Source organism: Thunnus thynnus, chromosome 15 (assembly GCF_963924715.1).
Source record: "Thunnus thynnus chromosome 15, fThuThy2.1, whole genome shotgun sequence".
NCBI lineage: Eukaryota > Metazoa > Chordata > Actinopteri > Scombriformes > Scombridae > Thunnus > Thunnus thynnus.
The window spans coordinates 11,933,868-11,949,202 of NC_089531.1; the positions used below are offsets into that span (position 1 = coordinate 11,933,868).

The 15,335-nt window shown below is 38.4% G+C and overlaps 1 protein-coding gene across 1 annotated transcript in view; it reads left to right on the forward strand.

Annotated features, from left to right (window-relative positions):
• LOC137198711 (oxysterol-binding protein-related protein 10) overlaps positions 1–15,335 on the forward strand; it is an 80,217-nt gene that overhangs the window by 19,306 nt on the left and 45,576 nt on the right. Inside the window, exons 3-4 of the mRNA XM_067612604.1 lie at positions 5,097–5,176; positions 9,466–9,534. Coding sequence (XP_067468705.1) covers positions 5,097–5,176; positions 9,466–9,534 — 149 coding nt within the window. The remainder of the gene's footprint in view (positions 1–5,096; positions 5,177–9,465; positions 9,535–15,335) is intronic.

A 15,335-nucleotide genomic window follows, 5' to 3' on the forward strand; every position in this document is an offset into this window, starting at 1 on the left:
CGGAAAGAGACTCTCTCCCTCTTGCTTTCTCTCATTCAGCGGTATTTGGATACCATTCAGCCGTCTCTATGGGATGGATATTGACATTTAAATAGGACACACAGACCTGGACGAGTGTCTATTGTTGCTCATTTTAAACAGGCAGACGGACCAGTTTGTTGCTCCCATTTGATTATTAGTCTCCTCAGTTTCTGACGCAAACCTAGTGCATTCATCAAATGATTAGAACTGTCAGCATGTCACTTCTAAGTCTGCAGCTCTTGTGACACAAAACCAGCTTTTGAATTTTTCATCAGTTTCATAATATTCTCCAGAAATGAGAACAGCACGTCCTGGTCTTAGCTAAGTAGTGTGTATACTACTTGCGTCACCATATGAACAGGTGCATATTAGCATAGCCGCACATGGAGGCTGCTCTTCTCACTACAGACAACTAATTATCTTTAATCACAGATAGGCTTGTGCACATCAGAGAGAAAAATAGATGATTTAGACACTCTCTCGCTCTCTGGGTAAGTGGCCCTTAATGAGTGAGTGATTTCAGTGGCTGATGACAACAAGAAACAAGTGGGAAGAGGTATTTTTGCAGAAAGACAGATTGGCGCAGGTGTTTCTTTATGAATATTATGTTCTCCCTGGAGAGGCGAGCAGCCACTCCCAGTAGGAGAGCATGTCTCGAATGCTGCACTTGTCAAAAATTTTCTGTGAATGTCTCATTTTCTCAGAGTTACCTCTTCACTTAAAAGCGCCCTTTGTAGGTGTTCTCGTGACTGAGGCAGATGTCGACAGTGCAAATGATTGGCAGGTGCAAATTGAATTCTCCATACTCTATAAAAACTTCTATCAGCATGTCAAACAACACTTAAAGAAAAGAAAAATCGTCAGAAGATTTCAAAATACTACTTTCATTTAGGTGGTGATGCAATTCCTGATTAATCTGATGAAGTCATCCATCCTCATTATACAGTCACTAATAGGGACGGTGCTGCATTCATTTCCTCATTTAAAGCTTTTCTGTGGATGAAAATCAGAAAAAAAAAAATACTGAATTTAACTAAATGAAAAATGTCTGACAAGAGAGGATTAAAGGGTTCAGTATGCTTTAAATGAACCAGTTTGTATGACATGTGAGGATATCAAATTCTTGGATTGTGTGTTTTGGAAAGTCACAAAAAGTGCTAGAGGAGAACTCCGGAGATTCCCGATGCTGTTAGATGATCTGACAAGCACTTCTTTTAAGTTTTTTCTTTATTTTGTCCTTTGTCATTGTCCGGTATAAACTGTATAACACGAGTCATTTTGCCATTTTCAGTTTTGATATAGTTTCATCCTATAAATAAAACTGCTATATTTAATTTTTTTTCATAATAGCAGTGCAACAAATGACCATTTTCATGTGAAAGGGGTCGATCATAATGAGGTACTGTCGTCAGGTGGACACAAATATGACTCCAATTTTATGCTAATGTTTCAACTATTAGCTCACAAGTTCTCCATATTTACTTAAAATTGTGTTAATATGTCAATGTGGCCAAAGTTACAAGATGTAGATGTTAGCAGTTTGTGAATAAATAAAATTGAACTTTTAGTTGAGTTATGCCTCTTTATTCTCATGTGTACAGTGTTTGTGTGTTTTATGTTGGTTTCGCTCTCTCCCGAGAGTGAAAAGATTTAGTTTCTTAAAGGAAATGTATGAGACTTCCTCAAACTTAGCAGAAAACATCACAGGAGTCAAATGCAGTAATTTGGATCTTTATGAAACCCGAGGTACCATTTAAGTGATGATCTGTAAATAAATGTTAAGTTGTTTTCCTAATTTTCAGCCTCGCAGTCTCATGGGACTAATGTGCTCATTAATGTGAGGGTCTATAAAAGCTTAGAGTGTCCCATTCCTATTTCTGTGTTCTGCTAGAGAGCTTTGAAGTGTTGCTTTAGCCTGCACAGACTTCATAATGGTCTGTTACCCAAAACTGTTTCAATTAATGACCATATTAAATGGGTCCAACCAGAATACAGGGAAAATCCTTTTTAATAAAAGCATAAAAAGGGTGAAACTAGAACTAAGAATTCAGTTACTCATGCATGAAAAAGAAAATTTCTTTTTGCATTTGCAATTGAAATTACTAGTAATTGTAACTGAGTAAATGACTGAAATCTGTATGGTTTAAAACACATCATTCAGCAGTTATTGGGTTTTACAGCTTTTATTGAGCTGTATGCAACACTGAAAAGGACTGACAAAATTTAAAACGTATAATATATAGACCATGGTTAATGAGCTATATATGTATGCAGATAGACAATGTTTGCAATCTGTTGGTTCAAAATAAAAATAGGAACTCAATATGGAGTAAACAGAAAGAGATTTGAAATGACACAGAATTTGGGGCGTCATTCGGGACTGTAATCACCGTACCACTGATCACACAGTGTGAGAAAATCAAGCGCACCCTCAAATCAAGCTCTGCTCAGGTGTACTGATTACCTGCTACACACTTTCTCCTTTGTTATTAACTGAGATGCAGCTTTGTTCTGGTGTATTTTAGGTGAGTTTGTAATCTTTTAACTTTTGTTATCTTTTATGCTGTTGGTGTTCCAGCTGGGATTGACCTACAGCCTAAATTCAATGTAATCAGACCCATGAAAGACATTGTTCTCTACTAATTAGTCAGTGAAATGGGATCAGAAGGATATTATTTTCCAGTCTGACCTGGAACGGGTCAGTACAAGCAGACAGTCAGCGTCTTTCAGTTGGAGGGCTTGTTGTGTTCGTCAGCAAATCCGGGCTTCAGTTGGCTACTGTATCTGTGTTTAGATAGCAGGGTGGATTGTCTTTGTGCCAAGGGGAAAACCACAAGTATCAAGCTGCTTCCTGTGCTGCTAGAAAATTGTACAAATGAATTGTTCCCTTTCTTGAATACTGAATGCTGAATTTAGTGTAGAAGGTAAAATAAAGAGGTTCAGGTACCAGCCTTCAGGACATCATTCAGGAACTAATAGGATCAAATGTCCTGACAGACAGTCGGCATGTTGAGTAATCATTTGGCAGCGAATAAGGTCACTGTCATCCAGCAGGTCGCCTTCACTGATGCTTCACTCATATGCAGCCCTGATCACCCTTTGGGAATAATGAAGTATCTATCTATCTGTCCGTCCACCCGCCCATCCATCCACTGATGTAGACTTTTATTCCACCCGAAAACCGTCTTTGTAGTGAGTAGGCCAGTTCTCTGCTCATTTTACGCAGGGGTTTGCATTTGAAGGTTTTTAATGTGAGAATTTGCTGCCTTTCTTGGTCAGTAAATGGAATACTTTTGGGTTTGGGGCTGTTTTATTGGACAATACAACACATTTGATGAAGCCACCCTGTCTCTAGGATATTGTTATGGCCATTTTAAACTATAATGTTTTAGAGACCAAACAATTAACCAAAAAAAAAATTGTTAGTTGTTGCAGCTCTAAATACGTGTTGTTTTCATACTTAAGTTTTTATATAGCTTAAATAAGGGAGATATGTGTTAATTAGTGAGCTTTTGAGGCACCAGTGGGCACATTTTGTTACATGTGGACAGATCCAGGCTAGCTGTCCCCCTGTTTCCAGTCTTTGTGCTAAGCTAAGCTAACCTAGCCAGCTGCTGGCTTCATATTAAGCAGAAAGATATGAGTGTGATATAGAAATTCTCAAGGGTATTTCTGAAAATGTTGAATTATTCCTTTAATGTCGTTGAATATGTGGATCCATCTATTGTTCTCAGTTGCTTTCTGCAAGTTTATGAGCTTCTTTTTGTACCTTTTGAACCATTTGCAATTTGGGACAACTGGAGTGGTTACGAAAAGCTACTTTACAACAGCTATTGACTAGAGAGGCTGCCCAAAAAAACATACTTGAAACCTCATACATCCACCTCCTGCCATAAATGCTGTATATGTATGTATGAGTTTGTGTCTCTGCATCCAGTCGTGCCACTTTTCCTCTCAGCACACAAAACAGTCAAAACACTTTTTTCACTGTGTCAGTTCAGACCAGTAAAACCTGTTGCAGCTAAAAATATTTACAGGACAGTTCAGCACATTTGAATTTTATATTTACAGCTTCCAATACCTGATATTTTGTCTATACCAGGGCTGCACCTGCCCCCCCCCCCCCCCCCCCCCCCCCCCCTTATCCACATATAATTAGGACCAAACACCAAATGGATAGATAATTAATGAGAAACGCTGTCTAGGTAATTAATGGGAAACACTGTCCCATCTTTCACAAAGAGAGATTTCCCATCTATTAACAGCCTCTTGTTGTACCACAGAGGCTCTTGCTGTGGATTTGACCTTGTTATTTGGTAAATTAGTTTTTAATTATTTGGATTTTTCACATTTTGTTTATTCAATTGTTCAATGGAAATTTCTGTAAATTAGCTTTTCCAACATTGCCAAGAGTAGAGTTCTTGGAAGAAAATATAGTGAATTCTTTATTTTGTTAGCTTAGAATTAGTCAAATTTTAAATGTATTAAGTATGAAAACATTGGAATAACCAAATTACTTAATACCTACATTACTTGAGAAATGTAAACCCCCGCCCCCACATTGCCAAAACTCCTTGAAGAAGATGCAGAGGACATGACTGCAGTGTCCTCAATCGTAGCTACAGCCCTGGTCCATATACTATAAAACATTGTTTTGCCAAAAATGACAGTAATTTAGCATTTGCTCTTTTAACTGTATTACTTGTATGGTGGAAAACACCATTGAAAATGCAATTTAGACAATAATTTGACACTAAAATGGCAAATTATCTGCTTATAGAGTAAAATTTTTAAATAATTTGTGATCACGGGCATCTTGTTCCTCCAGCTGGTGTTGATTTCTTTGAACAAACCCTAGGCAATAATTTAAAAGTTCATCTGTGGAAATGGAAGTCATTGTATGATAATAAAAATTGAATGGTAGCCATTTGTGGATGACACTTTATAGCAGATTCTGCATATTGACCTGACTGTGAACTTGTATAAGGATTTATTGGTAATTCTCAAAGTCTTGTGTGTACGGGAAATAAGGCTCATAACTTAACAAATTTTTTTTGTTCTGTGTTTCTTTGCAGCCTCAGACGCGAAGGAGCAGCAGTTTTGGATCAGTCAGCTCCAAGCGTGTGCCAGACGTCACTCTGACAGCAGTGCCAAGGTAAAATACACAACACACACAGTAACAGAGTTGTAAACATGACCCTGGTCCAAACTCTTGGCCTGTGTTCCTCAGAAAAAGAAGTGAACGCAAAGCTTTTGACATTTCCCTGGAGGTTCTTGTCCCGCCTGTGAGTAAATGTGACAGTTTCTCGTTTCAGTAAACTCAGGTTCATGAGGTCAGTAATTTGCCTGTCTGCAAAGGAGCAGGTCCTCCAACAGGTGAAAACCCTCTGTGCAGTTCTGAAATCTAAATGGCTAAAAGAAGCCGTGGTTGTCCCCCTCTTTGTGTTGTGCTTTTAGTCCATTGATGGCTTTTAGGGAGTGTAAAGGTTTTCATGCCATATTTCATTATAAATGACATCATCTCCCATGGTTCTTATTTCACTTTCCCTCCAGAGTTCTCCAGAAAGTTGAGGCATGATTTTTATTTTTTTTTAAACAAGCTGTTTTCTCAACTTAGTCTTGCAACAGCCTTTTTGCTAGTGCCAACGGTCCCTTCACTAGCTATTCATAAGTTCAACTTTAGCCAAGTTTTAACAAGAGTTTACAAAGAGGAGATTTATGCATCAGTAAATTAAAATAGTTCTTTTGCAGCTCGAGTTTTCTTACTTACTACTAAATATATCCACCGAGTGACTTCCAGGTTACTGACAAAACTAGCTTGTGATGCTACTAGCAACTTTGTGTTAGCTACATACATTGTTTGGCTTTGGACGACACTACAGAATAGCAACCTGATTCAGTAAATCACTAGTTTGAAACTAGCTAATTGCTAAGAATTAGCAGGGACATTACACACAAAATTTATATTTTTGACAGACACAACCATCATACATCATACAACCTCACATGACCATCATTTATATCCTTGATAAATATAAATCAAGTAATATAACCAACATCAAGAACGACAGTGACTCAGTGAAGGGGGGATAAACCCTGTACAGCCAACAGTAAGACTGTAAGTTCCTAAGACATAATGACAAGCTATAATACAAGATAACCCACACTGTGTAATGGATAATCCATATTGTCCTCCAAGATACAGGGATCAGTCAGATATAGTATTCAAACACGGGTGGTTCAGAGGCCTTAGATAGACGGTCAGTCCGCTCCACAGTCAATGTTTCTCTAACTGGGACAGAAACAAGCCCCATACTCTGTTAAAGATATATTCTCTCCCACGCAGTCTATTTGTCACCTGCTCGTATGAATCCATTTACACATTCATTCAATCCACTCTTTAAAAGTGGACATAACAGAAGATTTCCAGTGGTGTAAAATGACTATGATGTAACCATGACTAAATGAAACCACAACCTCCCAGTGCGTTCCTAACATCTTAGTCAAGAAAAATAAAACCTCTTTCCACATATTTTCTGCTTCTCACAAAAATATAACAGGTGCACAAGAGTCTCTGCCTCCTTACCACATCTTCAGTATGAGTCATTGTCCTTTAGTCAATTTACAGGGAGGTCAGTAACTTCTATTGGTTATTTTATAAAGTATTAACTTAGATTGCGCCTCATGTGAATAAGTATGCCAAGAAGCTACAAGGTTCTTTCAAGAGTCATCTGGGATTCCCTGACCAGTATCTTTTTCCCAACCCATTTTAAACCCTGCCAACCATAAAACTGTAAATGTTTCCTTTCTAGGAAGAGATTCTGAATTCCAGTGATACCATCAAGTTTACTTTTTTTTTAAAATCAAAAAATGTACAATGTCTAATTCTCTAATCTCCAGAAGTCTGAGATAGGCAGATTATGCTTGTTTTTAAGATCCTCAAAAGTTCCAACTCCTCCATCCTCCACAAGGTCCACAAGAACCTTTATGCCAGAGTTTACCCATCTTTCCCAAAAGAGAGATTTCTCTTCTATTAACAGCTTCTTGTTGTACCATATAGAGGCTCTTGCAATGGCATATGAATTGGACCTTGTTATTTGATGTACCACCCTCCATGTTTTGAAACGGAACCGGTTTACCTTGAGTCCAGAAGGCCTCCAGGGAGGGGGGCGGTGGTGTGTCAATTCCTGTTAAATTTTAACCCAGCAAGGGACCTTATCAACACACAAACATTTTTAAGAATAGCAAGTGCAACCCAATCCTGAGTTTTTAAGCTGCAGGAAGATTTATATGATTATCTTATCTTGGCGTTTCTTCTATTCTCATCTTTCATCTTCTTGTTCCACTAAAAATACCTGTTTTTATCTCTGAAGTCTTGTAGCAGCCCTCTGCACTCCAGCGTTCTTTAACAAACCTTGCAGGAGATTTGCAAAACAGCAGTAATACAGTAGAAAAACTTGACCTGTGTCATGAATTTCAAATCTCAGAAAGTTTATATTAGCCGGCTGAATCACCAATTACTAGGAATTTTGGGGCAGATAAATCAACTTTCATCAGTGAGAAACAATTGGTGATGGTCTAAAGTTTTCCAATGTTTTCTGGCAACACAATATTTAAACATAGAAGTGATTGTACTGTGTCAACTCAGGGGATTTTTGTCTCAATACACCATATGTATCATCATTCTCTTTCATGTGTTATTCAGAGGTTCTTTCATTTTCTGACTCCCCCGCACTCTGTGACTTTATACCCAAGCCTCCCACTCAAAAAAGGAGAAATAAGTGAGAAGTGCAAAAAAAAAAAACACTAAGAAGAGAGGAAGAATGCATTTAAAACCAGGAAAAAGGAGGAAAATAAGGGACAAAATACTAAAAATCCATGACTGACCTTGGCAAACACTGTGTGCTTCTTCTGCATGAAGAGAGGATCTCAGCTCCCTCGTGTCATCCTGAAACTTCACTTGCTTGTCTAATTCAAGAATATTTTTAGCTCATCCATTGATGGAAGACTTAGCGATTTAGGAAAATATGGTAACATGCTCCTGCTGCTTTATTTGAGGATGAGATTGCAGCTGAATGTACCCGGTTGTACTGCCCTCTTCATATCTTTTGTAGGCTCATTTCTGAAAGATGAGAGCATTGGGCGTAGTAGTAACTACCTTTATCCACAACCACTCTTTTTTTTTCTAAATATGTGCTTCATGGATTAATATTTGGGCATGTGCATTTTTTAGGTTTAGCGTGGGCTTCAAAGGATTAGCCAGTGTATGTGTGTGTGCTGTCTGTATCTCTGTGGGGTGTATCCCCTTTCGCCTGATCCAGTGGAGAATGAGGCTTGTTATAGAGCTCTTTCTGGAGCTCCACTGCAGGTTGTGATGGTGGAAATCAGCAGTGCATGAAGGAGAGAAATAATCCAAATGCTATTATTTCTTTGGCAAACTTTTGGTATTAAAATTTGTAGATGGAAGTCTTTGCTGCGGCTATGAATGAACAGGCTGAAGTTGTTGGGATGCTTTGAATAAGTTTCTAACTTTAGGTGTTTATTTGGCGACTGGTAGCACCTTTTCCAAAAATGTTTGTGGCCTTTTTTCAGCGTTGCATCATATCTTTGGTCCAGAAACCTTTTACAACTCCAATAGAAACCAAGATACTGTGGCCTCTACACTTTATCCAAGTTTCTGATCATTCTCTGATCCTTTGTGCAGGTGTGTCATCAACTCAAGTTATAGTTAGTCTGTAAAACCAAAAATATGATGGTAAATAATATAATGACGATCCATGCGCTAAGATAAAGGGAAAGTATGACTTCTTTAGTGGGGAGCATAACAGTTAGTCTTGTTTTCTTTCACTTGTGATCATTTTGTCATTTTACATTTTGTCATTTGGCAAATGCCACTTTTATCCAAAGTGACTTACAAGCAAGGCAATACAATCTAATTCAGCAGTGTTGAAGCAACCAGTCAACAAAACTGTTTTCATCCTGAAACTTTGAGGTAACTATACAGAAATAAGTCGCTGAGATGTTGTGACACACCTGCAAGCAGATGATCAGAAACCTGGATACTTTTATAATTAACAATGATAGAAATAAACAGTTTCACTATAATTTGGTCAAACAGCGTTTACTATGTTCTGTGTACATGTCATATCCCAATTAAGATCAAAACCAGGATACTAATCTCTGTGTAACCATACATACATTTGCCTTAGTATGAATCCTAGCTTTGTGAAAATGCAGCACCACCATAATAAACTACTTCCACTTTGGGTTGACATATAGTGCAAAAGCATATGATTCACATCATTTTCATACTCATCAAACCCCTCAGTGATGCCTTGTGCCCTGTACGGTATGGAAACATCAACATCTGTTATGTTCCTCTACTTATTTATTCATGCGTTTCCTTTTTAATTAGTCACTGTCTGTTTGTGTGTTTGGTCTCAGGTGAGGAAGCTGAAGAGCTCAGATGAACACCTGAGTGTGGAAAAAACAGGAGGAGGCCAGGAGATGCTGGTAAGACACCACATATACAAAAACACACATCCAAAATTACTTAAGATAGACTTTATCTCACCTTCAGGCATCACCTTTAAACATCAGAAATAAAAAGTGCACCCTCTGTCCTGTAGTGTTGTTTTTTCTTTTCCGTGACGACTACTCTTAGCAAAAATACTACCTCCATGTGTCTTTTTAAAACGATTAAATACTACCACCTCATTGCCGGCCCGCTTATTCAACATGTAGCTCTTCTTCACTTCAAACTGCTGAGCAGCTGGAGAGAGAGGAAAGTCCAATTACTCTGCTCAGCCGTGATGAGAAAAGCAATCAAAAGATGAGAGAAAATTGGGTAAGCAAGGAACAGCGGAAGGAGGAAGAAGGTCTGTTTCTCTCTTTTTTTTTTTTTTTTCTTTTCTTCAGCCTTGCGGAGCTGAGTGGGCTTTTTGTTCCTGTTCGGTGACTGTGGGGCATTGCCACAGCAGCAGCTGTTATAACTGTACCCACTGCTGTGGTCTAATCCTTCCCTGGACTGCGCTGTCTGCCTCTCAGATCATTATCGCAGTAACTGTGGTGATGAGGGAGCCAGCGGTGGAGGCTCGGCTACATCTCTGATAACAGACCACTTTGGCGGAAAAGGTGTAGCAGGATTTATTATTACAAAAAAAGGGCAAAGGACCATCTTCCCAGTGAGCCTTTATAAGTAACTGAATAGAGATTGCTGACGTATTTTATACTTTTCATCTGTGCAGATGCTGTAAATATAGGTCCCAAATTTGGCATAGGAGGACTTTATTTTGAAGTTGATGAGGTTGAACTAATCTGCGATAGAATAGATTTGTGTGGTATTTTTCTCCTCAGCGTGTATAATACATGGTTGATAGTGGATAGACGTTGGGATGGACAAAAATGCAGAAATACCTGAAAATATTGTTCAGTTGTAAAATTGTTTCATTAACTGTAGCCATGGAGCTGAATCAACACCTTTCTAACACAGTAGAACATTATAAGCTTCACTATCTAACCTCAAGGTCCATTTTAATGGCTCCTCTAGAGCTTCTGATCATATTACATGAGCTTCATCAGCAGATGGAGTTAGCAGATGGACTTACAAATCATTTAAGTTTTAGTTCAGGCATCATCTCTCTGTTTATCCTCCCAACACAAATTAGCCTAGTTACAAGTTAGAGAATGAGGGAAGACGAGAATGACAGAGAAAATCTGCAATAGAGAGAGCAGACATAAGAGAGAGAGCAGGAAAACATAAAAAATAAAGAAACTAAAACTTTATTTGTGCTGTTTTTCATTGTGATTACTTACTAAATTATAAAAAGATACAGATAGGCCTCTCACTCTCAGCACTCAGTGGTGCCCTTATATAGATTTCATGACCTGCATCCTGATGAGTTACATGTAATTTGAAATCAATTTATTGTTGTCCGAGGCATGACGAAGTGATGAGAAAAAGTACAGCACAGACTGCACCGAGTTCAAGATAGTAATTACAAAAATAGCCTACTGTACCCTATAGTATTATTGTTATTCAGCTTTTTTTCCCTTGTGACCTGGTAGCAAATGGGGGAACCTCTGCCTTAAAGCGGCTATAATCGATACTTTCTATAATTACAAATTACCTTTTGGTTCACTCTCACCACTCTCATAGCAGCAGGCAGCTGTTTTCAGTGAAAAAGCTCTAAAAACCCACTGGACACTACCTGCTGAGCACCAAGCAGCAAACAGACACAGTTAGTAACTAGCTGGTGAACATAGTGGAGCATTTAGCAGCTAAACAGCCAGATATTTTCCCCAGAAGTTGATAGAGAGCAAAAACAGAGTGAAAAAGACAGTGAATATTGGACTTACATTCAAACTGGTCTTCAAATGAATGATAATGTTTCTTGGTAACCGTTGGATGTGTAATTAAGCAACTGTTTGCTAAGAAGTTCGCTGTATCAATTGAAAAAGTGACGAGTTGTGTTCGCAACTGGTTTTGGCTGCCCCTAAGTGGCCAAAAAATCAGTTAATGCAGGTTTATAGTTCTGAGAAAAAAAATGAATCTGAACATTTTCATTGTTTTTTGTTGTCTGCAAGGCCGAGAATCAACTTAGCTGCTTAATTCCTCATTTGATCACATTTTACTGGAGATTAACAACAACCGCTCTGTTGTTAATTTGGTTGAACTAAAAAAAGACATTATCTCATCAAAGCCACAATGATTTTATCCGCAGCGCACAAGAAAAATGCAGAGTCTACATTTACAGTTTACAGCGTAATGCATTGTATAACGACACACTGTATTTACAGTGACAGTCTACTGGAGCGCTGTGAAAGAAAGCCTCTCGTTCAATAAAGCAATAACTCCTAAATTAACGAGCAGACATCTCTCTGGCCGGAGCTTTCTATAGATTCTCATGAGGTCACATCGGAGAGTTTGACCTCGTTCATTGCAGCACCACCAATATGTCAGAGGTCTCAGATGGTGGAGTCAGCGAAGCCGGTGTATCCGGTGCCACTTTCCAGCCACAGCTGAGCCCCACAGGTAGTTGGTTAAAGTGGGTAATGTTGTGGTGATGTAGGTACTTTCAAAGGCTAACTTAAGTTGTCCTGGTTTCAGTTTCACAGTTTTTTTTCCAGTGTACAGAATGATTAGAAGCCTTGGGGGCAAAACAAGTCTTTCTGAAAGTAAAAAGGGATGAATAGAGTTGTTAAATTAGAGTACTGAGGAGAATATGCATGGAGAGGTGGACACAAATTTGCATATAATGCATAATGCAATTCAATACAACACACAGGGCTGTCGCATGGATTTTAGCAATACTGAGGTCATACGTTCAAATTTCCCCCAGCAGAACTACAGTCACTTACAACTTTTTGACCAGCCTGAAAACAAACTCCATAAAATTAAATATACACATTTTATTTATTCAAAGATTGTTCAACTATATTTTTTGTAATCTCCCCACTTTGGGTCTTAATGTTCTCTACTGCAAGATACTGTATGTAATTCTGGTGAAGAATACAAATCTCTTCTTTATTTAAATGTTTGCCCAAACAGTTCATTTTGGAGACATTTAATATAAAACATCCCTGAATCAGCCTTAAAAATGTGTAATTGTAGAATGGAAAGTCCTCTTCGTGTGATTAGTGCCACTTATTTCCAGAAATATCCTTCCTGTGGACATGACCTCCTTATCATGTGACCTCCCGATAGCCCTGACTACACCACAAACAATGGCCTCAAAAATGACCATAAAGTTGAATCAACACTTCTCTGACACAGTCTTGACAAAAAAATATTAAAAGTAACTTCCTCATACACTGATATCACATACTTACCTTTTTTTTTAAATCTGAAACATTTTGACTTGTCCTAGTAGGAAAAGCACAAGTGTAACTAATAACATTAACACAGAGACAGACAGAGAGTCAGCATGCACAATACCAAGACCCTGAAACATGAAGAAGCCAAGTGGAATTCAGCCTTCATTATTTTTTATTATTTACACCTTTGTTTTTCCTTCTGTGACATATCAAAATGTTTTCTTTGATAACATGCCTATTGATGTTGCAGTTATTATGTCCACCCTCCTGCAAGTGTGTCAGACAGGTGTGGTTTTAAAGCTATCTGCAGGTGGAGACCTGGTCAGGCTGCAGGCACAGCTGCAGGTTATCAAGCTGATAAGCAGCCTCATAAATAGGCCAGTAACCATGTGCTGTTTTGCTTTCAGGCTACACGCACACAACTCCTGACAGCAAGGGCAAGAAGAGTCAAACAGTGGACTTTGAGTTGGACTGTTAATGTTGTTTAATTTCTGCTTGAATGGGTGCGCTTTATGACCCTTACCTACTGGTGTGTTTGTTCATACTGGGCTTGAAAATCAAGATTTGCTGCAGAGGGAATGGTATAAGTTTGAAAATCAGGAAATCCACTGACACTAATTACCACTGACTTCAAGTTTTAACACTCCAATCATGTTTCAGAGGTTCCTCGGTAAAATATTTATATTTAATATTGGCAAAACATTTGTCAGCTGATAATTTTATTCTAAAAGTATCTGTGTAGAGGTATTTAAAAACCCATGTGAAACTCTAGGCCAGTGTTATTACTGAATACCTAATTGTGTGTAATTAGTGCTGTTCCCTATAGTGTAGAAAATGACAGATCAGCAGCTGACCGTTGTACCATCTACCCACGCTGCCTCACACAGGGCCAAATCCGCCCACAGCCGAGTGACAGCAGAGCACCTGTGAAGTAGCAGGCGTTAGGACTTGTTTTTTGCCCCGAGTCGAGTCTATGAGGGAGCGTGTAGATCGTACACTCATGTGCTCAGTCATACCTAATCAAAATGATTATTAAAATACATTTTATACACTTCTAGACATGTTTAATTGTCCTTCACATGACATGTATTGACCCATTTCTCATAGATCTTTGGTTTGTTCATATAAGGCCCAATTTAGACACTAAAATCCCTATATTTAGTATGTTCCTCATACCTGTGCCTGATACTTCTCCTGCATCTCTGTCCCTCTTTCCATCACCACTCCCCTCCCTTTCTTTGTTGAATTTTCTTGGTTGGACGCCTTCTTTCTGCTCCACTTTATTGAAACACTCGGGGATCTGTGCCAGTTATGGAGGACAAAACCTCAGCGTGTCTTTCTGTTCACACTCCCAAACACTCTTCCTTTTCTGCTTACTCACGGCTCGTGGCTTAGCTTTGCACAATACGACAGTGTTCTCTGCTATAAGCTGATTATTTTCTGTTAAAATGATTACACAAGGACCTACCTACTATAACTCTCTCTATTTTGTGTTTGGATGTATCTAATCACAAGGGAGGTGATCTTACGGTCACATTAAGATGATTTCTTGTGCTTTTGCATGCAATTTATCAAAAAAAAAAAAAAAAAAATGCACAAGGGCCCAAAATAAGCAACCATCCTCTATTGCCATCATGTATGGGAATTTTGTATACATTCTGCCAACTACTGGCCGTTTCTTCAATGCCATGTTAGTCACAGGTTTGATTTCCTGGGTTACCGCAAAGCGAAAAAACGTAGGCTATTTGTTTCCCTTTCAGTGAGCAGTGCTCTGGGGTGGAAATTGTTTATTTGATCTATTTTATTTTCACTGCTGCAGTGACCAGACCTCTGTGCTCTTCTGAGGGATAAATCTCTGGTGCCTAGTTTCTGTGCGCTGCTGTAAACTAATGGAGAGTAAAGACAGAAGAGAGAAATACTGGTCTGACATCGCTGCCTGTGTGTGCACAGAGGTCAGCGAACTGAAGAGACAAGAGTCACAGAGGGGAAGCGAAAGAGGCATAAAAATGAAGAATGTGATGTGACTTTAGCTGTGGTGCACAGAGCTGCAAAACAAAACAACAAAGGGGTGACTACCTCTTAATACAGCTCAGTTCAGCTTTACTTTTCAATTCTCAAACTAGTGGTGACATATATACTCTATCAAATTCAACTGCTTGTGTCAGGATGAAAACTATTTTAAAGGAAATACAGGGAAGATTATCGAGTTCTCAAAATTTGTACATCTTGCTTATTATGAAACCAAATCCCTCCATTTTTTTCTTAAAATTCAATTAATTTCCCCATTAAATAGTGATGGAATTAAGGTATTTTAAATGGGTTTTTAATGAGATAATTAATGGATAAATCAGTGGATTTAAATACATCAAAATAATTTAAATGGATTATTTGCACAGTTTAAGATTTTTTTCCATTTTAAATTGACCAAAAACCATGAAAACATACCTCAATTTATACCTTAAAAGGCCTTAATTCCATATTTACACATTTTACAAACT